This window comes from Propithecus coquereli, unplaced genomic scaffold (assembly GCF_000956105.1).
Source record: "Propithecus coquereli isolate 6110/MARCELLA unplaced genomic scaffold, Pcoq_1.0 Scaffold39, whole genome shotgun sequence".
Classification (NCBI taxonomy): Eukaryota; Metazoa; Chordata; class Mammalia; order Primates; family Indriidae; genus Propithecus; species Propithecus coquereli.
The window spans coordinates 124,300-149,614 of NW_012149618.1; the positions used below are offsets into that span (position 1 = coordinate 124,300).

General features: G+C 45.9%; 1 protein-coding gene across 1 annotated transcript in view; it reads right to left on the minus strand.

Moving 5' to 3' along the window:
- Window positions 1-1,331: 1,331 nt before the first annotated feature.
- Window positions 1,332-25,315, minus strand: part of ITSN2 (intersectin 2) — a 113,091-nt gene continuing 89,107 nt past the window's right edge. Inside the window, exons 27-37 of the mRNA XM_012652404.1 lie at window positions 18,311-18,432; window positions 15,324-15,430; window positions 14,273-14,456; window positions 11,105-11,203; window positions 9,144-9,311; window positions 8,499-8,714; window positions 7,807-7,928; window positions 6,952-7,034; window positions 3,604-3,687; window positions 2,805-2,978; window positions 1,332-2,236 (exon numbers count right to left, since the gene is read on the minus strand). Coding sequence (XP_012507858.1) covers window positions 2,079-2,236; window positions 2,805-2,978; window positions 3,604-3,687; window positions 6,952-7,034; window positions 7,807-7,928; window positions 8,499-8,714; window positions 9,144-9,311; window positions 11,105-11,203; window positions 14,273-14,456; window positions 15,324-15,430; window positions 18,311-18,432 — 1,517 coding nt within the window. The 3' untranslated portion in view covers window positions 1,332-2,078. The remainder of the gene's footprint in view (window positions 2,237-2,804; window positions 2,979-3,603; window positions 3,688-6,951; window positions 7,035-7,806; window positions 7,929-8,498; window positions 8,715-9,143; window positions 9,312-11,104; window positions 11,204-14,272; window positions 14,457-15,323; window positions 15,431-18,310; window positions 18,433-25,315) is intronic.

A 25,315-nucleotide genomic window follows, 5' to 3' on the forward strand; every position in this document is an offset into this window, starting at 1 on the left:
GGCGCTCTTCTCAGTCCTGCCTGGGGGACCTGTGGACACTCAGGGTGCAGCCCCCCTCATGCCCTCCATGAAATAGGCTCACATTTCAGCTGGGAGAGAACCTGACTTCTCAAGGGCAGGTCTGCACTCCTAGGTCGAAGGGGATGACGGAGTTGCTGGGTGCACTGACGTCGGCATCCTCCACGGTTCGTAGACGTTGTCTGGCTCTGTCCGATCCTGCTGGCTTCTCTGTCCTGAATCTCACCAAAGAAGCTGCCCCATCTAGAGGTGGAGGAATGGCACTAGCCACAGTTCATCCTAGTGAGCACTGCAGTCCCCTCAGTCCTGGGAGGACGAGGATTGTTCTGTGGCTAAGGTTCCCAGTCGGCCCAGGCTTTCCCCGTAAGCAAGCAGGCGTCCCCAACCCTAGGACAGCCAGCAGTTGGCTCTACTCAGCGAGGCTGTGTCTGACCAGCCAGACTTTCCCTTAAGCAAGTGATATGTTCAGTTGTTTTGGTTTCGTAAGTTGAGTGATGGCTCTTGTTTCTTTTATGTGTTAACCAATCAGTGCCCACCCAGGATCAGTATCTGGAATGAGTGATGGGTTTTTAAAATTTGAATTTACTGATTCTGTTTTGTATCCCTTCTTTGCCCAGGGATTATGTTTAAACAGTAATAGGAGCTCTGGTGGAGGCCTGAGCACTGGGGACATTTGAATCCTTCCTGGGTCCTCCAGCTGTCTGGAGACCTGGCCCCTTAGAAATCGGGGCTCCTGCAGCCCAAGTGATCCCTTCAAAGGACCGATCTTTTCCCGGTCTTACTCAGTAATCCAGGGACTTAGTGTATAGACCTTATTTGTATCAGTATCCAAAACAAATTTCATATGTCAACATTCAGAAGCCAAAAGCAGCTCAGATAGGTATAGATGTGGCTTTGACAGGACAGGGGATGGGGGAAAGACAGGACCTCTGGGGCTGAAGGATGTGTGGGATGTCACCGAACCCTTGTGCATTTCTTTACGTCTAAGTTACCCCTGAGGTTTCTACTCCACAGGGTCAGGCGCAGCTCCCCAGAGACCGTCCCTTCTAGCCATTCAAGAAACCAAGCCCCAGCAGCATGAGGAAGATTCCACCAAGTCCCAGAGCAGGCTGGTGGCAGAGTCAAGATGAGCCCCCAAGTCTCCCAGCCCCCTCTCAGCGCATCCTACCCCATCCCACCCCTGTCCCACACCATCTTTGGTTTTTCCCACTATACAGGAAAGGAGATTTGGTTTTGTTAAAAGCAACCTCTGAAGTTATCTTTTAAGAGCCTTTCATGTAGAAAGTAGATCAGTGAAGCTTTGAAAGAAGTTACATTCATAAACTTACATTTTTATTCTCTTTCTGTACATGTTGGCAATGATAAAGCTTAAAGATGCATGTCCTATGAAATATGCAAAACAAGGAATTTACATAAATAATTTATACTTCAGAAACTTAAAAGTTGAAAAATATTTTCCACATTATTAGAGTTCACAGTATTTAAAGTAAATCAAGCTTATATTTCAAACTATATTGTCTTAGCAGAGAATGATAAAATCTAATCAGGAAAAAAATGATCAAGTTTCTGTGTTTGTTCAGTGCACAAGTAGGCGCTACTTCAGCGTCAGGCTGCTCCAGCCCTGAGCCTGCAGCATTTCACCCCACCCCCCTCCTGAGTGGCTGTGACCTGGCAGAGGTCACATGGCATGGAATGGTTACAGTGTCACCAAACCACTCCACAGTGGACACATTCAACCAAGTGGTGATGTCTGGTGGTCTGATGCCTCATTTCCACATAATACTTTTTATAGCCCTGAAAATGGAAACCCTGGCATCTAAACACAGCTGAACAGGTTAACACTATACAAGGCACTGTGCTATAGGTTTTGGTTTATTATAGGGAAGATGATGTTTGCATAGACCGCTAGCGATTTAGTGTGCAATAAAATAGAGGTGCCAGCGTGCGTGGCTTTGTGACGGATGAAGCCGCGTGACGCTCCCTCAGCCCGGGAGGCGCGGTATCTCATTCTCCAGCCTCAGCCTTGGGGGCAGGTCCCCTGGTGCCTCCTCCCAGGTGCCCTACAGGAGAGTCTTCTGCTCAAAGAGCTGCAGGTCAAAGCGGACCCAGACCTCCCCGGTGGGGACCTCGTGCAGCAGCAGTCGGCGGGTCACAGGGCCTTTGCTTTCCTGTTCCGTTCGAATTTTTGCCACTGGAACTTCAGTACGACCCAGGAAATCTGGTGAATAAACATCATATGAGAGCCAGAAGTCTTTCTTCTTCATAAAATTGTTACAAAACTACAGCAGGAGGAGTGTCTGAAATAGGATTCATAAAACTTTCAAATACCAAACAAGAGGGATTTTTCTAGATATGACTTTTAAGTTCAATTATAACTTTAACTAGAACTAAATTTTAGTCAGACGAACTTCTTTTGGTTTGTGGATCTTTGATACTGCGAATGGATACATGTAGAATGACAACAGATTTGTGTGAGAGAAGCTGCCGAGTTGGAATTCAAACCTCTCCAGTCTGAGAATGTTCCACACGTTCAGTATGCACCAGGAACACGGTGTTGACATGTGTGTGGGTAGTGACTGGGGTCAAAGACCTGAAACATACCCAAGGTCCCCTTGTCCCCTGCCCCCGAGGAAGGGCACCCACTGGCGGCCAAAGTGAGCTGACCCCGGCCTGTGTCATTTCCCTGAGGTGTCACTGGGTATATATACAGCTGAGCAGCCTGGATCCAGACTCCAGGATCTAGAAACCGGGAAAACCTCTAGGTCTCCTAGCCGAGTTACACTTACCATCTGGTGAAAACTGGTCTCTGTCAAACATGGTGAGACATAGCACATCTTGGTAAAGATCCTTAATAAAGAACTGGCAGTTAAAATTCCACTTGGGATTTAACGTGTCCTGGATGGTTCTGGTGGTGTAGCTCTGGGAGCCCATGCTGATTTCGCAGTATGGATTGCTCTTTCCTGAACAAAACAAACCACAGACACACGTGGCGCATGTGGGTAAAATGAAGCGACTAACAGGGCCGTACTTGAGCAGAAGCAGGATCCAAAATGATGCTGTTCTACAGACTATGGTAGCAGGAGCCACTGCCTGGGGGGCCACGTTCACTTGTGGTCTAGTGACACGGTCTCTGTGTCCCCAACACTGGCAGCAGCAGAAACCTGGGGAGCGACTGTGAGCTCCAATGCCAGGGCTGCTCCCCGCAGAGCAAAACCACCCTGTGCTTTTTGATGCAGAAGCACTCAGGAAGGCAGGCGTTGGTCTTATGGGGAAACACAGTGATAATATTGGTGTAATAATTAGCTTATCACCATTTTGGTGGCACTAGACACACAGACTTTTTAAAGCATCTGAGGCTGGGCTACTCAGGAGGCTGAGGCAAGAGGATCACTTGAGCCCAGGAGTTCAAGGTTACAGTGAGCTATGATCACGCCACTGTACTCCAGCCTGGGTGACAGAGTGAGACCCTGTGTCTAAAATAAATAAATAAAATAAACAAAAAGCATCTCATCATTCAGTGTTCAGAAGAGTCATCAGCAAAGAGTGGGGCAGTTACCACGTCTGATGAATAAAAGAAGCATTTACCATTTGGTTTACAGGCTTTTAATTCTGTAGCTTCGATGACATGTACCATCAGGCGCCCGATGCCGGAAGTCTTCTGAGAGCGGGCTGCAAGAGAGGGAGACGAGTCACGTTAATCTCTTTTCTGAGCGTGCAGACAGCACCGCGATGACGCTAAGCTGTGGGCACTCACGACCTGAACTTCTAGAAACCGTAACACTACACTGGGCCCAGCAGCCTGGCCTGGCTGCTCTGTGCCTCTCCCCTGGCTGTTGCCTGCTCTCCCTGCCCATCAGCATCCCACCGGTCCTTTGAGACCCAGGGCCAATCTCTTGTCCCCCTCCCAGACCCCTCCCTCCTCTGTGCGTCCATTACGCATCACTCATGAGCATCCCACAGCTGGCTGGGTCTGAAATCCTAGCTACTGTCTGTCTCCTCTGCCAGAGAGGAGCTGTTGTAGAGCAGGGGCTGTTTTATTCACCTTTGCATTAGCCCCTCAATTGCCTAGCAAATAGTAATATTAATAAAATAATAATGTAGGATATTTGTTTAGCATTTAATAGCAGCTAACATTTATTGGATACTTACTTTGTATTAGGCATGTGCTAAACCTTTTCATAAATTCTATTATTTAAACTGCATTATTACCTTATAAGGTAGCTCCCCATTTTACAGATGAGAAAAACTGAGGCTTGGAAAGGATTATAATGTGCTCAACTCAGAGGTGTTAAATGCGAAGGTCCAAATTTAAACATCAGATACCAGAGTCTAAACTATTCACCATTATTCCAATTGTATGTAAACATTTTAGCTTATAATGCAGTTTTACTTAAGGCCTTATTCTCTTTAAGGAGGGACTCAGAATGCTTTTATATGGGGAGAAATAAGTCAGTGAACTCACGTCATCCTGGTAAACATGACGTTTAGTTAAGCAGTCTTCGCATTCAAGGGTTCAAAAATTAACAAAGACAATGCTTGGTGAGCTAATGATTTTTCAAAGTCAGGGCAAGTATGACCTTCTCTGTGGGAAGTGGCCCACCCCTCGCTGGTGCCCACACCTTCGCCTCAGACCCTGCAGTCCGTCCCCCTGAAGGCACGGCTGGGCCTTGTTCATCTCTGTAGGCCCAGTCAAAGCTAGCACAGAGCCTGGCACAAAGTAAGTGATCAATAAATGTCTAAAGAGTTGAACACACGAGTGATGCGTGATGACATAGATATCGATGGGAAGCGAAACTCATAGAGAAAAACTTTTGATTTATGTCTTTGGCCAACTAAGAGATCATTATTATTATATACTTCACAAAATGATTCAATCATTGATTTTTTAATAGCAAGTTTTAAAGTACCATTAAAATAACATTCAATTAGCAAAAGCTGATTTACACATACCTTTCAGGAGCATATAACAAAATAAGGGAACCTGAATAAAAAAAAACATAAAGAGCTGCACCCACAGCAGCCGGGGACCTAGGTGGGGGCCTGGACGAGAAGGAAAGCCGCGGGAAGGGGGCCGGGCAGGGCTGGAGCAGAGATGAGAGTGGCTCAGGGCATAAGCCTCACGGGGTGAGGGGCTGCAGGCGGGTCTGGGTGCACCCAGAGGCTGGGGAGGAATGTGGGAGCCGTCCCAGTTCTGGGCAGAGGGCCACAGCAGGGCCACAGTTCCAGGCAGAGAGTCATGGTGGGGCGGGGAATGCTAAACAAAGACCACTGCAGCTCCACCCAGCAGGTGAATGATCTGTCCCGTGAACAGAGAGGGCACAATCAAGGCACAAAACATGGAGCCCCACTGGGCCCAAGTCACGTGTGGGCCTTGCACGTGTGGGCTGCCTTCAGGGAGCTTATGAGCACTCAGGGAGAAAAGAGGGGGCTCTGGGGGCTCAAGCAGAAGCAACAGGGGACTAAAGTCCAGAGTGCAATCACAGACTCGGGGACGGCAGGGGCTCCAGGCAGAAGTCGCGCTGGTTAGGGCATTGGGGACAGCACGGTGGAGGGCAGTGTTCGACTGGGGCCTTGGAGAATGGGAAGAATTGCGCTGTGGGGCGGAGCACCCAGGTGGGGGGACAGCATGGACACGCCCGGCAGGGCAGCACGGCTGTTCAGTCAGCAGCGGCACGGGCGGGCATGGAAGGCAGGGGAAATGGGCGGGGGACAGGTATTACTGGGGATGGGCCCTGAGTTCAGGTAGGAAATTTGTCCTTAATTTGGGAGGCAAGAGGGAAGACCCTTAAACAAGGAGAGGTACACTAAGAGCAGCTCTGGAAAAAGAATACTCCAGAAATGAAGAGGAGGGGTGGCAGAGAGGAAAGGAGCCTTGTGCTACAGCCCGCGTGGCACTGGGCGAGGCCGGGCCCAGGCACATGAGAAAGATGGTGGAGGAGAAGGTGCGGGACGCAGCGGCTGACGAGATGAGGGGCCGAGGGGGGCAGAGGGCATGTCTGCAGCCTGTGGTGCCATCCACAGAGATCCCTGGGGGAGGAGCCGCCGCAGGAAGGAGGCTGGTGAGCCCATTGGAAACGGCAGCGTGTGGCGCCCGGCGGGCTCGGGGGCAGTGGGGCAGGTGTGTCTGGAGAGGGTTGGCTCAGAGGTGTGGGCTGGGGAGAGAACAGCCAGCCTGACCCCGAATCTGCCACAAGGTGGGGTCCCCACGGGAGGGGGCTGACAGAGGGAGGCGGCGAGAGAGTGCTCAGGGCAGAAGAAGAGCCAAGAAGGGAGAAGAAGAAAGAACAGGTTGGTGGCAGGAGGGCCCCCAGGAGACAATGGGGTCCAGAGGGAAGGAGGAGCAGTCAATTACCTGTCGAGGGGCACAGGGAACTTGAGCAGACAAAGTGAGCCAACCGCTGATTAGGTCACTGGTGGGGACAGGACAGAGAGTGAAAGCTGGTGAGGTGGAGAGGCAGAGGAGCAGGGGGAGGAGAAGCAGGAGGAAGAGAGGAAGAGGAGGAGCAAGAGGAGGAGCAGGAAGAGAAAGGAGGGCACAGACCTAGGCCCAGGCCGGCTGGCTGTCCGGGAGAGGGCAGCAGGCTGGATCCTGGTGAGGGCAGGCGAGGAGGGGCAGAGGGTGTCCCCGCGCCAAAGGGAAACAGATCACAGAGGTGGAGTTTGATGGAGCAAAATGGACCAGGCGGGGCGGAGGTGAGTGTGGAGAGAGCGGAGTGGAGTGTGAGGGAGACTCTGCTGCACAGAGAGGGAGGGCCTGGAGTTGGCCCTGATGACCCCAGACCCAGTCTGTGTGGGGGCTCAGGGCGTCTGGCCTGGGGCAGGTCTGGTCCTTCAGGCCCATCCCCATTTCACCAGCCCACTGCAGGGGCAGCAGCTGGTGTCCCCAGGCCCCCTTGGTGGCTGGTTCCAACCCTCCAGAACACCAGCGAGTACCTTGATAAGCCTTCTCTCGTTTCTTCTTTTCAGTGTCGATGTACTGCTCAGACGCTGCTTTGATCTTCTGGACCCAGGCCGTCCTGCGGGAGAAGCAGAGGCAGCCGTTGGTGGCTTCCCACACACCTCCCAGCTTCCACTTGGAGCCCCAGAGCTCAGCACCAGCCTTTTCTCTTTCGCTAACCTCGGCTTTAACAAGTTTCCGACCGCAGACCTAACGTTAGTTCAACCCAAAGACTCGTTTGCTACAAGAGGATGAAGCTGAGAATTTCTGACAGTTCTTGACAGCTTACAAAGCACCAGGCACTTGCAAGGTGCTGGGGACCCGGAGAAAGAAGATGCAATTAACTACCTCGGTGACAGTTCAGCAGCAGGGCTTCTACTAAGATACAAGAAAATGTGGGCACACAGGAGGAGCAGCTCCCCTGGGACTGCCATCACCAAGGTGCTTTTGGAGCCACAGCTGGAGGAAGCATGGCTGGCCAGGAGAGGGGAGGAAGGCGCTCCTCTCGTGGGAGGGCAGAGGGCGGTGGGTGGAAGGAGGGGCTGAGCTGCCAAGCGCACAGACTGTTGCCTGAGGGGAGCCCCTGAAGGGCTTTCAGTAGGGCCTGAGGTGTTGGCTTTGCCACTTGGGAAGAACATGAGGAGTGGGTGTGCGGAGAGGCTGGAAGCAGGGAAACGCGTTAGGAGGTGGCTGCGGTGACAAGGCCTAGCGTGGGACTGGAGCGGAGGGGATGTGTTAAGAGGATACAGAATGAGTTGGGCTTGAGCACGGATGGAGACAGGTTTTGGCACAGGGAGCTACTCAGGCTTTCTCCCAGAGTCCAAGGCAGGTCACACGTGGTCAGGACTGACCTCTCGTTAATGTTGTCTGTCCGGAGGGTGTAGACCCGATCAATGTGGGAAATGTGGAAGACAGGCTCATCGCTGGAAGGGTCTGTGGGCAGTTTCACCAGGACTTCATTCAGGAAAATGGGCTGAAAGAATTAGGGCCAAAACACAGCCTGTGAGAGGGGCCAGAACACTCCACCCGCCTGTCCAGAGAGAATTCTGTCTATTCTGAAGAGCTTTGTTGAGTAGAAAGGGGTCTAGTGTCTAAGGTCTTTTACACAGAAAACATGGAACGGCCTCCGTTTTGTGAACGTAAGTATCGAGGTGCATTAGGTGTTGGGGAACCAGGAACAGGAGCCCTGAGCGGTGACTGCGGAGGCAGAGGCCCTCCTCTGCCGCCAACACGTGCTGGTGCTTCAGGCTCGGTTTACAGGGAGACCCGATGCCGAGTGTGCACAGAGGCGGGACCAGGCGCCATGTCTGCTAGGAGGAAGCCAGAATCCAAGGCTGGCATCTGGCTGCTGGCCACCAGCGGGCAGTGACAGCCCAGCTACCCCGGGCGCCTTCCCTTGGGAGGTGGCAAAGGAAGCGAGAGCCATCTGGACACAGGGGAAGAGTCGGTGAGCACAGCTTGGGCTCAGCGGGAAGGAGGTCCTTAAGGTAAAGGCAGAACCTCCGCAGGCCTCTGATGCCACCGCCAGGCACGCAACACTCACCGTTTTATACATTTTGAACTGAGCATTGGACTTAGAGCTGAAAAGTTTCTCGGAGCCGGAGGAAACAGCAAACTGCTTGACCATGTAGGTGAGAAGCAGGAAGTCATTGAAGAGGAATCCGTGCAGTTCCTTATTGCTCTTGGTCTTGTATAATTTCCCACTGTGCAAAAGCTTCCGGGGCCCCAGGCAATTGGTGAGGGAATTGAAAATAAGTTGCTTAAAGAGAAAGAAAATGTCACTTTTTAAGTCCCAGCACAAACCAACCCTGCGTCCCTGAGAATGCAGTACCCTGGGGCTGAGGGTACTGTAGTAGAATCTTCTAGATGGGAATGTGGCTATTATACAATGACTCACTTTTACACAAAAGATCCATACATTTATTATTCTTCAAAGTGGCCCAGTGAAAACTGTTACTTATACCCACGCAATACTGATTCTACCAGCAGAATTCAAAGAACTCAAAACCAAAAATAAATCTCTCTTTACAGAAAGGAAGCTGACAATCCAAGAGGCGTCTCCGTAGGGGCAGGGCAGTGAGCGCGCATGGGCTGAGCTGGGTGCAGACTGTCCACACTAGGGAAGGCTTGAAGCTGGTTCCCCACCCAGAACCCCCCCAGGGCAACCAGTTAACAGTGTGGGCCTCACCTCCGCGAGCCCTTCGCACTGGACGTGCGCCTGAATCCACTCCAGCCGGTCTGAATTTTCCTTCTCCCGAACTCCCTCGTTAACTTGCGAGCAAAGCTCCTCTGCCCGCTCGAGGGCCAGCTTCAGGGAGGAATGGTCCACGTGATGCTCCGGGGTATTCTCCAGAATCTGGAAAAGAGCGGCTGCCTCACGTGGGACGTGCTGTGCTTCCCTCACCTCCCGCCAGTCCCGGCCGCCTGTCTGTCCAGGTCTCACTGACTGCTCACATGCACCTGGCGCTGTGCCGGGCCTGGACAGGCAACAGCGAACAAGGCAACGGTTTCTGCCCTTAAGAAGCTCATGGTGACACAAGTTCTTGGGGAGACAGGGACAGGTAACTCGGTCACAACAGGGTGTGACAGGTGCTAAATGGATCGACTTCTCTGAAATTTGTGGGTCTCTGGCTGCTGTCAGACTGGGTTCTGGCAATAGGCCGTCTATTAAAGGGTGCCTCCCTACTTCCCCCCAAATTTAAGCCATGTACCTTTAGGGTGAGCCCTCCAATATAAACTGGTTGCAACCTTGACAAGTGTTAACTTGCTGAAAGCAATGGTTCATAACATTTTTGGGGTCACTGATCCTTTTGAAAAATCTGATGAAAGCAACGACTCCCCTGCCACAGGAAAAATACGATAAAATCATGCCGTCAGCACGTAGGAAAAATGCATTCAGTTTATTCTGAAGTGATTTCGAATTACTCGTGCTACAAATGTAAATGAATAGAGGCTAAAATACAAGTTTGTGTGGTCCCTCCAGAAACCGCAGCCATCCCACACGACGCCTGTCTGGACTCTTTCACTCCAGGTAGATGGGTCCACAGTCCTTTGTTTACAGTCCTAATGTGCAAAAAGTCTGAAAGCCTAAAGTTTTTATTCAGTACTCATTTGGTGGCAAACGTTACCTGAACGGAAGAGATGTATATACTTATTCTACATACAGTGATTATTCTTGTATTTCACTGTAGGAATATTAGTGTGTTTGGTTATAAGTGCTTCCCCAGGCTTAGATGGGGTGTAAATATAATATATGGTATTTGAATTACATTCTGAATTCTGAGACACATCTGGCCCAAAATATTTCAGTGAAGGGACTGTGGACCTGTATTAAGGGGCCAGTCTGGTACAGGCATCTGTAACGTGAGGTCTATGTTGAGCTCACACAGCTTAGAGACCAAAGTCAAGGAATAATCAATAAAAGCAACAGTCACATTATTCCTGATGTTTTTCTTTGTAAATTATTATGTATCAATGATTATTTGTGAAATAATCCTTCATAATGTCTGCCTTCTCCTTATAAGGCTTATTGGCTCAAGAGGCCCACATTGCTTATACTGAAAATAAAGATGGATGGAATTTTAGAAGAAATGTATAGTCAGCAAGTTGAAGCAGGATACAGCAAGGGGACGATAATGAGCTGTGTTTAGCACATGCTGAGTTAGAGACTCCTGGGACATCTAGGTAATGCTGTTCGGTTGGTAGATGAATTTAGACCTTAGAAGAAAGCCCAAGGTTTGGAGCCCAAGGTTATGCAGTGGACTCTGCCCTATCTCTGGGCTCAAGGTGGGCTCCACAACTGGAGACCCAGAGGTGACTCTGCCCCGCCTAAATGAACACACTTACGACTCTGAGGTGCTGGGTGGGTGTCTGGAAGGGGATGATAGGTTATCCAAGTGACAAGATGCCTCCCTTAGTTGCCCATTTCAGGGATTCAGCCCTTTGGACTGTACGTGTGTGTGCCTGTGCATACACACACGAGCACACACAGGTGCCTGGCCCTTCGGGCAGTGGGAGCACTTCTGTAGCGTCGTACCACGTGCAGGGGTGGGCTGGCACACTCGGAGGCTCCCTGAGTATCTGGCCTCTGTGACCCTCAGCAGGTCCCGCTTCTAGGCAGCTTCCGACCTCCCCAGCCTGAGCACTCACGCTTCTGATGAGCAGAGGGTAGCGGGTGATCCTCTGCATGGGCTTCAGCAGGAAGCTGGACAGGGGCATCCCTTTACACCGAGGGTCAGACGCCAGCTTCTGCAAAATAATTGAGAGGCCTGAGAGGAAATCATAGCCCCAACTAAGACAAAGGAAGCACTGGCCATACTCCTGCCTTTGACCACCTCATAGGTTTCAAATTTCTCTTAATAACTCGGGATCCAAAATGATGCATGCCAGGTTAACGGTAGGAATATCTCAGCTCGTGTGCCAAGCCCCGCGGATGCTTCCCAGTTCCTCCTCCCATGCTGTTCGCAGCCTGTGCTCTCACTTCCTCCTTTGCTTCTAGAACCTGTCCTGGCTGTCTTCCCAGCACACTGGCCTTCCAGGTCCTCTCTATATCCTTCTCCTCTACCTACTTTCAACTGAGGAGCTTCCCAAGATTCCCAGCAGCTGAGTCCCAGCTTCTGTAACCCAGACAGTCTCTGGAGTGCCACACTTTCTGCATTTCGCTCCTCCCTACCTGGATGTCCCAAAGGCATCTCAATCTCAACATAACCCCAAATGCGGTCCTCGTCTTCCCTTGTAAAAGCCATCTTTTCTACCTCCATCTCTGTCTGAGTTGGTGGCACCATTCTGCACCCACCTATCCACCCCACCCCAACACCCGGGAGCATCACTGACTCCAGACCCTGGCATCTGAGCAGTTGATTCCCCCACCTCTGTGTGCCCATCGTCCCTGCTTGATTAGTGACAATCACTGCCACCCATCAGATACCTACTGTGTGTCAGGTAACGGACATGTCAGCTTTTGCTGCTACTGCCGCCTGCCCTTTCTTCTCACCTCAAAGGCTCAGGTCCTGCTTCCTTGCCCAGGCTCTCCCCTGGGACGCCCTCCCTCCTTCCCATGACCCTGCCTGGCCGCCCTCAGCACACACCTCTGCATGGGGCAGCAGAGGGAGAGGCATCACGTTTCAGGTGTCTCTGTCCCACATCTGACTATTGACACCAGAGGGCCAAAGACCACATCTTATTTGCTTCTAGTACTAGTACAGTGCCTGAAGCGAGGAGCCAGTGCTCTAGGATGATCATTTTTAATGACTGAAAAATACATTTACTACAATTTACCTAATCGTCTCCTCTTATTGGATATTTAAATTGCCCCTCCTTTTGTTTCTATTTTTTTCCTATGATCTGTAACAGTTTTTATAACACAGAATAATCTATTCCTTTATAGTTGGAAAGAATTTACCACTAAATCCATCAAGTGAACCCAGCTCCTCTTTGGGTAAGTTTCTCAATTTTCTTCTTGGTTAGCAGTATCTTAAGAATAAGATTTTCTATTCTTATTGAGCCATTTTTCAAATTTTCATAGAAAATTATAAATTTTATTAATGTTTTAACATTTATCAGCATGTATATTTGAATTAGATATCCTTTAAGAGATATCTTTATATCCATTCTTTTTTTTTTTTTTTTTTTTTTTAGACAGAGTCTCACTGTGTTGCCCGGCCTAGAGTGCCGTGGCGTCATCCCAGCTCACAGCAACCTCACACTCCTGGGCTCAAGTGATCCTTCTGCCTCAGCCTCCCGAGTAGCTGGGACTACAGGCATGCGCCACCATGCCCGGCTAATTTTTTTCTATATATTTTTAGTTGTCTGATTAATTTATTTCTATTTTTTAGTAGAGACGGGGTCTCGCTCTTGCTCAGGCTGGTTTCGAACTCCTGAGCTCAAACAATCCGCCCGCCTCGGCCTCCCAGAGTGCTAGGATTACAGGCGTGAGCCACTGCACCCGGCCTATCCATTCTTATTATTACTTGTTTTTTTTCTATTAGATTTATTGGAGTTAAATATATATTTTTCTTTTTACATATCTGCTCAGTGTGAATATCAGTTATATTTTATTAATTCTTTTCAATACACCAGTTCTTGGATATATCATAATTTATGCTTTTATCTTTATTACTCCCTCCATTTTCCCTTTAGAATTTTAGTTATTTTTCCATTCTTTTTGCTAATGAAAATATTAAAATTATGCATTCTCCCTCAAGGTACTGCAGTGGCTGTGTAATAGATTCCAATATGCAGTATTTCACAAACCAGAAAAAAAAAACAAAAAGAAATGCAAAAAAAGAAAACAGATTTTACTTTCATTTCCCTCACCATTTTAACGTGTATAATACTTGTTTCTATTACTGAACATCAATGAAAATGATGTCTCAAAATGTGGCATTCTATAACATCTATTGGATGTCGGGCAGCGGGGAGGGGGGAGGAGGGGCCGGGTATATGCATACACAAAGAGTGCAATGCGCACCATCCAAGGGACGGACACACTTGAAACTCAGATTTGGGGAGGGGGGGGCAAGGGCAACATACGGTAACCTAAACATCTGTACCCCTATAATATGCTGAAATAAAAAAAAAATGTGGCATTCTAGTATAAGAACCTGCTGTGTGAAGCTCACTGCTGTATCGCTAGAAGGAGGCTGCCGATTCATTATACTATACGCAGTGTTCTCTCACTGAGTACAATTTTAGCTTTACTTCTTGTGTTTAATTTATGACCACGGCATTATGGAACTGATCCTTTCCTCCTCTTCTCGTAGGTTTCTGGAAGTTCTGATGCCATCTGTGCACACTACTGGTATATGTATAGGATCCTTTATGCACTTTCTATAAAATCCTAATATCCTGGTATCATCTTTGTCTCCTACTCTCATTTCTTTTTGTTCCAGTTTATTCATCCAGTTATTTTAAATTTTATCTTGTTGCATTTTATACATTTAAATAGGCTATTTTATACTCTTTTTGGGATAAGATGGATATTAAATAAATGCAATTTACAAAATTAAGAAAGTAACATTCTGGTTGTTTCTTTGGGAGTATGAAGTAGCATAAGTAAGTATGCTTAAAAACCACTTTGCTATGAGATGGGAAAAATATGGTCCCGGTGCCAAGAAAATCAGGTCTACATGAAAGACAACACAAAGCAATCAGAAATTTCTTGCTGTATCTGTGTTTCCTTTGGAAACTGATGGGGATGCCCTTCTCCACTGCTGAGATTCCCTACTGGGCCCTCACTCTGCTGCCTCCAGGCTCAGAGCGGGGCTGGCCTGCCTGCTATCCCAGCAAAGAAACCTGCAAGGCCCAGAATGGAGTTACCTTTAAAAATTCTTTGAAGTCTGTGTCTTCATCTGTCTTCTGCTGTAACAGAGCTGCTCCGTTCAGCTGACAGCTGCAGAACCGGATGTATGCCTGCATGTGGGACAGCTCAGCCGCCAGTATGTCCCCAATCATCTGCACAGGCATCTTCTCACCCCCAGTCTTCTTCCGTACCCGCAAGGCCCTGCAAACAGCACACTCTCACTTTCTGTTTCTAAGCAAACTTCCTTGGTAATTGAAGGATGAATACCATGGGAGACCAATGGTAACAATAACCAGTGAGTTACCTAAGAACCTCTGGCACTGGGAGGGAAAAGTCAAGAGGAAGAGGAGGCAGCTTGGTCCAAAAGCTCTGCTGGCCAAGCCAACCTGGGTGAAATGTTAGCAAAGACAAAGACAATGAAGTCTATACACTTGGGTGTTTCTAGGCCTTTAGAATTGTTGTGGTTTCACCTTAGCTTCTCAGCAAAGTTGCTTTAGAAAAATTCTAACTTGTTCTTGGTTGAACCAATAAGGAAATTTCCAGTCTGTAAGAGAAAAATGGGGGGCAGAGCCCCAGAGGCCGGGTGTGCAGGTAGAGGGGCATCACCTCTGAGGAGAGCTGCCGGCCTGAGGAGGGCAGAGATGCAGCAAGAGCTCGGACTGCCGACCCTTCTCCTGGGAGTCTGTCCTCACACGCATAAAGGATGGAGAATCGCCGCAAGAAATGGAACTCACATGGGGACTTAGGAGGCTGCCAAACGAGGCAGTTATATCCGGGCCATGCGCTGCAGCTCTCTTCTGACTCCAACTACCCTACTGCTAGAGTCAAGGATATCTTACATGATGGAATCATACATTAATATACTGTTTGTTTAATGATTTAATTTTTTCTTTGTTATATTTCTTTACTTTCTTCGATAATTCTGTATTTTACAGTTATAGGGCATTTCATAAAATTATAATAAAACAGAAGGCCTGAGGGAGCAGAAACAGTTGAAGCTCCTTATGGGTGACAGTCTCGGGGCTGTGGGGGTAGCCAGCTGCAATGACAGGTAATGCTCCGACTCACTTCAGCAGCTTTGTGTTAGACATGATGAGCTCCTTCCAGTTAACAAAGATCAAGGCCATTTCTCCTTCATTGAGAAAGCCTGACTCCGCCATCCGTTTCTGAAACACCTAAATTCAAAACAGAACAAGTTAGCTTATGTGTGAGTACACAGCCTGTGTGGTCTAAATCAAACAATGTCTTCATACACTGAAACTAATAAGATGATGGTATTTCTGTACAAGCATATTTATGACTGTGAAATTTAATATTACATACTTTCCCTACTTTGTGCTATCTGGGCTCCTATCAAGGATGATTCTAAAGACTGAATCTAGTAATCTCAATAAGAGGACATTCTCATACCTATCTCATAAGGATGTCACGAAGGTTAAATAAGACCGTGGGCATAAAGCACCTACACACTGTAAGAGCTTGCAGAACTGAGGAAACATGACAGTTGTTAGGTTGAGCATCTTAGAGTTCTGCAGAGCAGTTTGTGAGAAGCTCAACTAGAGAACCAGAGTAATGACTTGGCTCCCCCTAAAGCTGATCCAAAGTGGATTTCAGAAGTTGGCTGAGTGAAGGGGAAATAATAACACTCCACACATCTGTATCCCACAGCACTTAAGGATTTACAAAGCATTGATGTGTACATATATGCAGATGTTTGTGTGTGTGTTTGTAGGGTTCTCAATTAACTTCATGGATGATGTAGGTAAAACTGAGTCAGGTATTATATTATTCCCAATTGACCCATGAAGAAATAAAGGCTGATAAAGTGATTTGCTCAAGGTCACAAAGCTAGACTACGGAGGAGTTGGAACTAAAACTCAACTCTTTGAATCTAAACCCAAGCTTGCACTGAACACCTAAGATTCCTAGGGAATGACTTTAAAAGCCTTAAGGAAATAGTAAAGTTATCTGAGACAACTGTTCTCATACGTGATCTTTCCAAAGTAAAGATGACACACTACTTTCCATCAAAGTGGTTCAAGGGCTCCGCGTTGGCTGTGTGGGGAGCTCCTTCCTTCTCAAGGTTCTTGAGCCCTGTGAGACGTGTCCCCGCTGATCTCACCGTCCTGCCCTCAGGTACTTCAGCCACACTGGACAACTTGTAGGTTCCTCACTCCCTTTGTACATGCCTTCCAGTTCTGTTTCCTCCTCCTGGCATAGCAAACTCATCTTTGCCTGAAGCATAACTGGGAAAGTCAGTCGTTCCTGGCTGGGGCGGTCCGCCCCTCTGCTCCAGTCCTCACTCACTCTACTGTAACTGTCTCTCCAACAGGACTCTGAACTCCCTGAGGACGGGAACTTTCTCATCTCTGTTTTCTGGCACAGTGTTTTGCACAAGGTGAGTTTTCAATTAATGTTTATTGGGCTTAATGTGGACTCACAGAATTCCGATAAAAGTGCTGGACACTCTCTAAAGAGTTTTAAGGTTCCACATCAGATTGAATATGTCAGGATGCTCCTATGAAAGTGTTCCCTGGAAAGATGGTCGATCTACTCTAAGGCTGTTACTGGAGGACAGGGAAAGCGTCTGGTTGTCTCTTTGTTCTTTTATTCACTGGTTAATTTATGCCACTTTGTTTAGTCATTCTGTTCAGCTGCTTTGTGCTGGGCTTGGTGAGGTAAGCAGAGGGGAATAAGGCAGTTGAGCCCCCTGGGAACCTTCCTGGGAATGGTAAGGAGAAAGCTTCACCTGTGAACAATGCTTTTCACCTTAAAATCCTGATGCCGCCACGACGACTCACCCCTCAGAACACCTTGTGAGGTTGGCAGAATGGGAAAACCCAAGGCCCCCCTGAGTGGTTAAGAGCCTGGCCTGAGGTCAGGCAAGCACCCAGTCACCTTCTGTGCTAGCGCCAGAGACACCACCACACCCACTTACGATCCCTTAGGGCCGGATCTGAGCACAGGGGGTTAATAAAAAAGGGCTTTCTTCTAGGCCATCTGTCCTGGCCAGGGAAGTACGGACTTAAACACACCCAATTCACTGAGTACTATGGAGAGGCCAAGGGGCCAGACTAAGTTCTGGGAATGCAGGATGAGGAGGTGCAGCCTCTGCTCTCAAGGAGCTCAGAGACTTGAGGGCAGACAGACACTATCGACGAAGTGCAATACAGTGAACATGCGAGAGCAACAAGTGTTCTGTGCCTGTCTGGATATTCGTGGCATTTAGGCCTGCATTTACGGTGGACAATGAATCCAGGGCAGGACTTGCTGGGGAACAGATGCAGAGCAGCCTCTGCTCCATTCTGTTCTCACGGTCACGGCCAGGTATGCGTTGCACCTGCTGGGCCTGTGTAGGGAACACTTGTTCTCTTCAGGTGGTTTGTTAATTTAACTGGTCTCACCTGAGGGCCTTGACACATTTACTGGGAACTAAAAGCATGGAAACAAATGTATCTTTTATTCACTCCAACACAAATCATTTTAAAATGCTACTCTAATAGGGACAGCTGTCATCAGCTTAGAGGTCACTGGTAACATTAATAGTCACAAACATAAACAAACAGTAAATATTTGGGAAATATTTTACAATATGCTATTTGGTTTTCCAAACTAATACAAAGATTAGGTGAACACTTTCACTGCTTCAAAAATTCCTAACGTTTATGAAAACATCAGGTGTCAAAACAGCAGTAGAAATATAGTAAAGCAACAATTTGAGGTAGACAGAGTCTGCTTTAGAGCCTTCACCCCTACTCTATACCCTTGTGCTTACTTGAAGGGGCTTCTACGACATCCGAGGCAGGCATTCCAATGCCCTCTTGTCCTCTCTTTTCACTCTGAATGACCTAATCTGGGAGAAAAGCCCATATCCTAGTAGAGACCTTTAACCTCAAGCATTATCCAGTGGGCAGAGGCAGCATTTGGAAGGTGGGAGAGCCCTTGCCACCATTTGTGAATTCCCACATCAGAAGTGATGCCTGGCTTTGCCTCTGAGTGGAAGCAGCCCCGAGACAGCAGACACCCCCAGAACTAGTCAGCGACAGGCCCCTCACCTCGATGACAAGCTGGAGGTCATCCATGTACCGCTCTTCAGTCTGAATCAGCTCATGAATGTAGCCCTGTCTTTTCCTCTCAATTGGCTGCATTGTGTCCAGGGTTTGGAGATCAGCACACCCTGTGGAAAAAACAGGGTAGAGTTTAAAACATTTCAGTCGTCTTTGTAGAAAACAGACATTTATCAGCAGATGTGCTGGGTTTACAAATGCTGCTTTGAAAGAGCCACACAGCTTTAAAGGGACGTTTCTAACTTCTGCAGAGCAGCTCGCACATGCAGAGAGTTGGCGTTAATGAGCCACACTCGGTGCCCCCAAATGGCACATTAGCAATGTCTGTGACATTTCAATGTGTTCCTCATTTCTTTTCAGAACAGGAATGACAGAATTAAGGATTTTTAGAAATGACCTCAAAGAGATCAGAACTGTGTGGAGCTTGTGAAGAATCTCACCATCTCAAGACATTTTTGAAGTTATTGAAATGATTAAATGACTCAAATGCTTGAGACCAATGTTTTCCCAACAGCAGGTCACGAGCCATTAGTGGGTCATTGTATCAGTTTAGCTTTTAAAAATGCTAGTCAGGCCAAGCATTAAAAAAATGAAATAGAAACTATCATGTCCACAGCTTGGTAAGTATTGTGAACATTTTTAATTAAGTACATGGAGATACAAAATGTATTTCTTACTGTGAGCTACTGTTATAAAAAAATGTTTGAGAACTGTGTCTCTCAGTTTCTCAAAGGAAAGTTCTAAGGATTTAAAACGAAAAATTCCCAGGACCCAGTGATTCCCAACAGAACCACTGTCTTTTTTTTTTTTTTATTGTATTCTTCTTTTAATGTAGAGCATATTAATGAAGAAGAATAATCTCTTGTTCTTTTATTTTTTTTAGGTTTTCCAAGGAATTCTTTTATAATTTCAAAATATTAAGGGGGTACAAATGTTTTAGGTTACATGGATTGCTTTTGTAATGCTTGAGTCCCAGCTATAGGTGTGCCTGTCACCCAAATAGTGTTCATTGACCTATTAAGTAGGTTTTGCTCCTCCTCTCCACTCCCCCTCCACCCGGTTGATTTCCACTGAGTTTTAAATTGGAACTAACTGATAAGAACACAGGACCACTGTCTTGACCCACTAAAACAAAGAACTCCCAGATCTGGATACACGGCAGGTTTCCAGCCGTAAGTGACTTTGAGGAAAATCCCAAGCAGCCTCACATCAGCGTGAGAGGTAATGCGTTCACTTTGGATCGATTTACAGACACATCAGAGCTGAACTAGATGCCAAACTGTGAAGTGACATAATTCCAGAATCAATCGACAAGTAGCTGAGGGCTTGCTACACACAGTGACAGGGTGAATACCTCAGGAAACCTTTCCTCAGACAAAAAGCAAAAGCAGTGAAAGCTGTCAGAATCTAAGTGGAGTCGCTTGTGTTAAAAACTCTGACAAACAGAGCCAGAGAAGGCCATGAAGAGAGGGTTCTCACGCACGGATGCCCGATAACAAGAACCATCACAAAAGACTCTGCAGAAACCACAACCTTGCACAAAAGCCACTGCAACCTTACACACACACACAATGTGCCCAGCAAGTGACTGGCACCACTCTTGTTACTGATCTTTGTAGCCAGGGATAATGATCTGAAAACAATTATGTAATCCTCTTCACTTTTCCTTCAAAAACCTGTCTTCCTTTACCTCCCTGAATATGCTCCCAGTTTACTATGGGACGTGTATTCCCGTTGCAATGCCCATTCCTGGATGAACACCAGTTTCTTTTAGCGAATCTCCCTCTCTGTTTTAGGTTGACAGCAGGTAGTACCTAGCAAGCTACCACACAAGGAAGCAAGTGGCTTGTGTCAAAAAACTGGGAAAGAGAAAGTATGGATGACCTTTTGCAGCAGAGGCAATCAGGAAGGACAGCAGGGAGAAGGTGGCCCTGAGCAGGGCCTCGAGGGAAGGAGAGTGTTCTGGCAGACAGTGACGTAGCTCAGCGGGAACAGCGGGAAGTGCTAGCAATGGGAACAAACACCCAAAGCCCCAGAGGCAGAATGCACAAGGATCAGATTGGGTTTCTAAAGCGGGTTTCTCTTTCTGATTTCCTTTGACTTTTTATATTTTTCGTATAGATCGGGGCTTACTGAGAGTTAGAATGAAGACAGCTTTTCTATTTTCTGCAGATGTTGCCAACAGTTTAAAATAATTACTCCCACATGAAAAAAAATGAATAAGGCAGGTTATGTTTGGTGCTACCAAGAAGAAATCATAGTGCCACTGTCGTGTTCAAAATTATCAAGCTTTTTGGGGGGTAGTATTTATTCTGTTCTGCTGGGGAGAGGCTGAGTGTTGCAATTCGGATGCCTGTTTGACTAGGCTGTTGTGTAACAAAAAGAAGAGACTTGGTGGCCAGAAGCCTAGCAAAATGGTGCTGCTCGGAGCGGCCAGGTGACTCTGATGGAGTAACTAGAACAGTTTCCAAGGTTATCCCATCTCCTACACTGGTGTCTTTCAAACTTCATGTTCTGCTTTCAAGATTTTTGCCATATCCTCATTCCATCTCTACTATTATTTACTTAATATTTTTCTCTAGATGTACTCATATTTGAAGTTAAATGTGTTGTGTTTCTTCTAAAGTTATTAAAACAAATACATAATTATTCAAATAAAATGTGCCCAGCTGGGTACTATTTTGCATATCACTGAGTTGTGTACCACAGGGATATGCGTATCACACTTTGGGAAACAATGATTTACATTAAAACCCACAAGTATCAGCCTCTCTATCTGGAATAATAGTATATATATAATACCATGGAGTAAGAGGAAAAGCCTCAGATATTCTGTTGTTTCTAAAGCTGGACCATACATGACATTAGCTTTATCAGGATAATGTGGGAAAAACCTTTGTAGGTTATCAAATATTTAATCAATTATTAAAATTGATTTCATCTGCTTCTCTTCACTTTTTTTTTTTTTTGAGACAGAATCTCACTTCTGTCGCCCAGGCTAGAGTGCAGTAGCATCATCATAGCTCACTGCAACCTCAAACTGCTGGGCTCAAGTGGGCTCCCAGAGTGCTAGGATTACAGGCGTGAGCCACTGCGCCCGGCCTTGTGTCTGTATTTTAAACTTTCACATCATCTAACTTCTACTGTGGTTAATCTATATAGTTAGTATGAAAGTATCTCCCACTGGAGGTTGGGGCTGTGGCTAAAACAGTTCTGTAATATCATCCTGAGCATCGTGTTTTGGTTACCAGAGGCCAGGAACTATTTAAATGGTAGAACATTGTGTTGGTCCTGTGCCTATTTGTCCCCAGATCCAATTCTCACCATTTCCCTGGTCTACTCTGTGCTATAAAAGGCCAACCCTGCTCTTTCTAAGCTCCTACTCTGGTTGGCTTCTGCCTATGTTTGGCCAGTGAGGGGCTGCTGTAGCAGGAGACTGAAGATTACAGGGTGGACTAGGAAAAGAATCCTCCTACCAGAACAGTGAGATGAAAAGAAAGCTTTTTGTCTCTGCTGGGTAAAGAATGGAAATGCTGGGCCTGCATCTCACACAAACTTGGAGTTCAAGAATTCCCAAACTGATGAATGAACACAAAAATTTGTCCCTGGTTGGTAATGCCCTTAGGGGGCTTGGCCGAAGAAAAGGTAAAACTGGTCTTGGAGGGTCATACTCACAACCTTGGTTCCACAGGATTTCCACAGAAAAACTAAGTCTCACCGAAGGTGAGCTCAAAGTAAAAAAATTACAAAAAACAAGGAACAAATCCATCATAAATTAAAAAATGAGGATTAGGACCCCAAGAATAGAAGGTAATAGAAAAAAATACAGATGGAGATGTAAAATATGCTTAGCATAACTCAAGAAGGGCTTGGAAGCACAGGTAGTCTATAAAAAAAAAATAGGCAGATTTGAAAAAGGAAAAAATGGCAAACATTGTCATAGAAATAATAAATTTAAAAACAGCAGATTAAACACATGTGAGGAAAGAATTAGTAAACCTGAAAACAGATCTGAAGAAATTACTTAGAATGCATCCCAGAAAGAAAAGAGATGGAAAACATAAAATGGAGGCCAAGAGACACAGAGGACAGAATGACAGGACCCCACATACACCTGACAGTAGTCTAGCGGGGAACAGAAAGAAAGGAGTGAGGAAATATCGAGATTATAATGTTTGAGACTTTTCTAGAACTGATGAATGACATAACTCCTCAAATTCAGGAGGAACAATGACAAGAGAATACATATTCTTTTTAAGAACCCATAGAACCAATTTCAACAAATAATAAAGAATCTGTATTACTGTGGAAAAACATTTACTGAATGTAGCTGGAAATTACACATTTAACATTATTTTCCAATGTTTCAGTTTAAAGAAGAGGAGCTTCCTAATATGACCAGGTAACTTCCTCCTTTAGTAAAAGGTACTCGCTTTAACTTGACCCATCACTAGCATTTGAGATAGCTGATGATTCCCTCCTCTTTCAAATCCTTTTTCACTTGGTTTCTAGGTCACTGTCTCTCCTCATATCCTCTTTCCTCACTGGTCAGCCCTTCTCAGGCTCCTTTTCTTGTTCCTCCTCACCTCTCCAGACTCCTAATGTTGGAGAGCCCAAAATTCTCTACTCTACATACTCACGGCCTTGGTAACCTAGTTCAGTCTCATGGCTTGTGTATGTGTTAATACTAACATACTCGCAAGTCCTCTCCTCTGATCTTCATATGTTCTACCGCCTCCTTGGTATCTCCATCTGGATGTCTAAAAGGCACGTCAAGAAAAACAAACTCCTAATCATCTTCCACCTACCTGCTCCTCCTTCATTATTTCCCCCCTCAGTGAATGGCAATACCATCTCTCCGTCTGCTCAGGCCAAGACCATTGGGTACATCCTTGGTATCTCCCTTCTCACACTCCACATTCAATCCCCCTGTAGGCTCTATCTTCGTAATCCACCCATAATCTGACCACTTCTTACCACGACCACCACTGTCATCCTGATTCACGCCACCATCACTTGTGCTTGCTTAGTGAACTAGTTTCCTAATGTAACTCCTTGCTTCTGATCCCTTCCCTACTTTATTTTTTTTAATTTTTTAAAATTTTTAATTATTATGGGTACATAATATTTGTATATCTTTATAGGGTACATGTGATGTTTTGATGCAGGCATACGATGTGAATTAATCAAATCAGGGTAATTGGGGTGTCCATCACCTCAGACATTTATCATTTCTTTATGTCACGAACATTCCAGTTCCACTCTTTTAGTTAAAATATACCCTAACTTATTGTTGATTGTAGTCACTTTGTTGTGCTACCAAATATTATTCATTCTATCTAACTAACTATATTTTTGCACCCATTAACCATTCCCACCTTATCGCCCCTCCCTGCTACCCTTCTCAGCTTCTGGTAACCATCATTCCACACTCTGTCTCCATGAGATCAATAGTTTCTAATATTTAGCTCCCACATATGAGTGAGAAGCTGCGAGATTTGTCTTTCTGTGCTTGGCTTATTTCACTTAACATAATGTTCTCCAGTTCTATCCAAGTTGCAAATGGCAGGATTTCATTCTTTTTTGTGGCCATATAATATTCCATTGTGTATATCTACCACAAGTTCTTTATCCATTCATCTGTTTATGGACCCTTAGGTTAATTCCCAATCTTGGCTATTGTGAATAGTGCTGCAATAAACATGGAGTGCAGATATTTTTTTGATATACTGATTTCCCTTCTTTTGGGTATATACTCAGCAGTGGGATTAGTTTTTTGAGGAATCTCCATGTTGTTCTCCATAGTGGTTGCACTAATTTACATTCCCACCAGCAGTGTATGAGGGTTCCCCTTTTTCCACATTCTCGCCAGCATTCATTGTTGCCTTTTTGATGAAAGCCATTTTAACTGGGGTGAGATGAGGTATCTCATTGTAGTTTTGATTTGCATTTCTCTGATAACTAATGATGTTGAACATTTTTTCATATGCCTGTTGGCCTGTATGTCTTCTTTTGAGAGATGTCTATTCAGATCCTTTCTCCACTTTTTAATTGGATTATTTGATTTTTCCTATTCAGTTGTTGGAACTCTTTATATATTCTAGTTATTAATCCCTTGTCAGATGGGTAGTTTGCAAATATTTTTTCCCATTCTGTGGGTTGTCTCTTCACTTTGTTGATTATTTCCTTTGCAGTTCAGAAGCTTTTTAACTTGATGTGATCCCATTTGTCCAATTTTGCTTTGGTTGCTTGTGCCATGGGGATATTACTCAAGAAATCATTGCCCAGACCAATGTCCTGAAGCGTTTCCCCAACGTTTTCTTTCAGTAGTTTCATACTTTCAGGTCTTAGAATTAAGTCTTTAAGCCATTTTGATTTGGATTTTGTATATGGCAAGAGATAAAGGTCTAGTTTCATTCTTCTGCATATGGATATCCAGTTTTCCCAACACCATTTATTGAAGAGACTTTCCTTTCCCCACTGCATGTTCTTGGCACCTTTGTCAAAGATAAGTTCACTATAGATGTGTGGATTTATTTCTGGGTTCTCTATTCTGCTCCATTGGTCTATGTGTCTGTTTTTATTCCAGTACCATGCTGTTTTGGTTACTATAGCTCTGTAATATAATTTGAAGTCAGGTAATGTGGTTCCTCCAGTTTTGTTCTTTTCGCTCAGGATGGCTTTGGCTATTCTGGGTCTTTGTGGTTCCATATAAATTTTAGGATTATTTTTTCTATTTCTGTAAAGAACGTTATTGGTATTTTGATGGAGATTGCATTGAATCTGTAGATTGCTTTGGGTAGTACGGACATTCCAATCCACAAGCATGGAATATTTTTCCACTTTTTGTGTGTGTCCTCTTCAATTTCTTTCATCAATGTTTTATAGTTTTTATTACAGAGATCTTTCACTTCTTTGATTAAGTTTATTCCTAGGTATATTATTTTATTTGTAGCTATTGTAAATGGGATTACTTTCTTGGTTTCTTTTTCA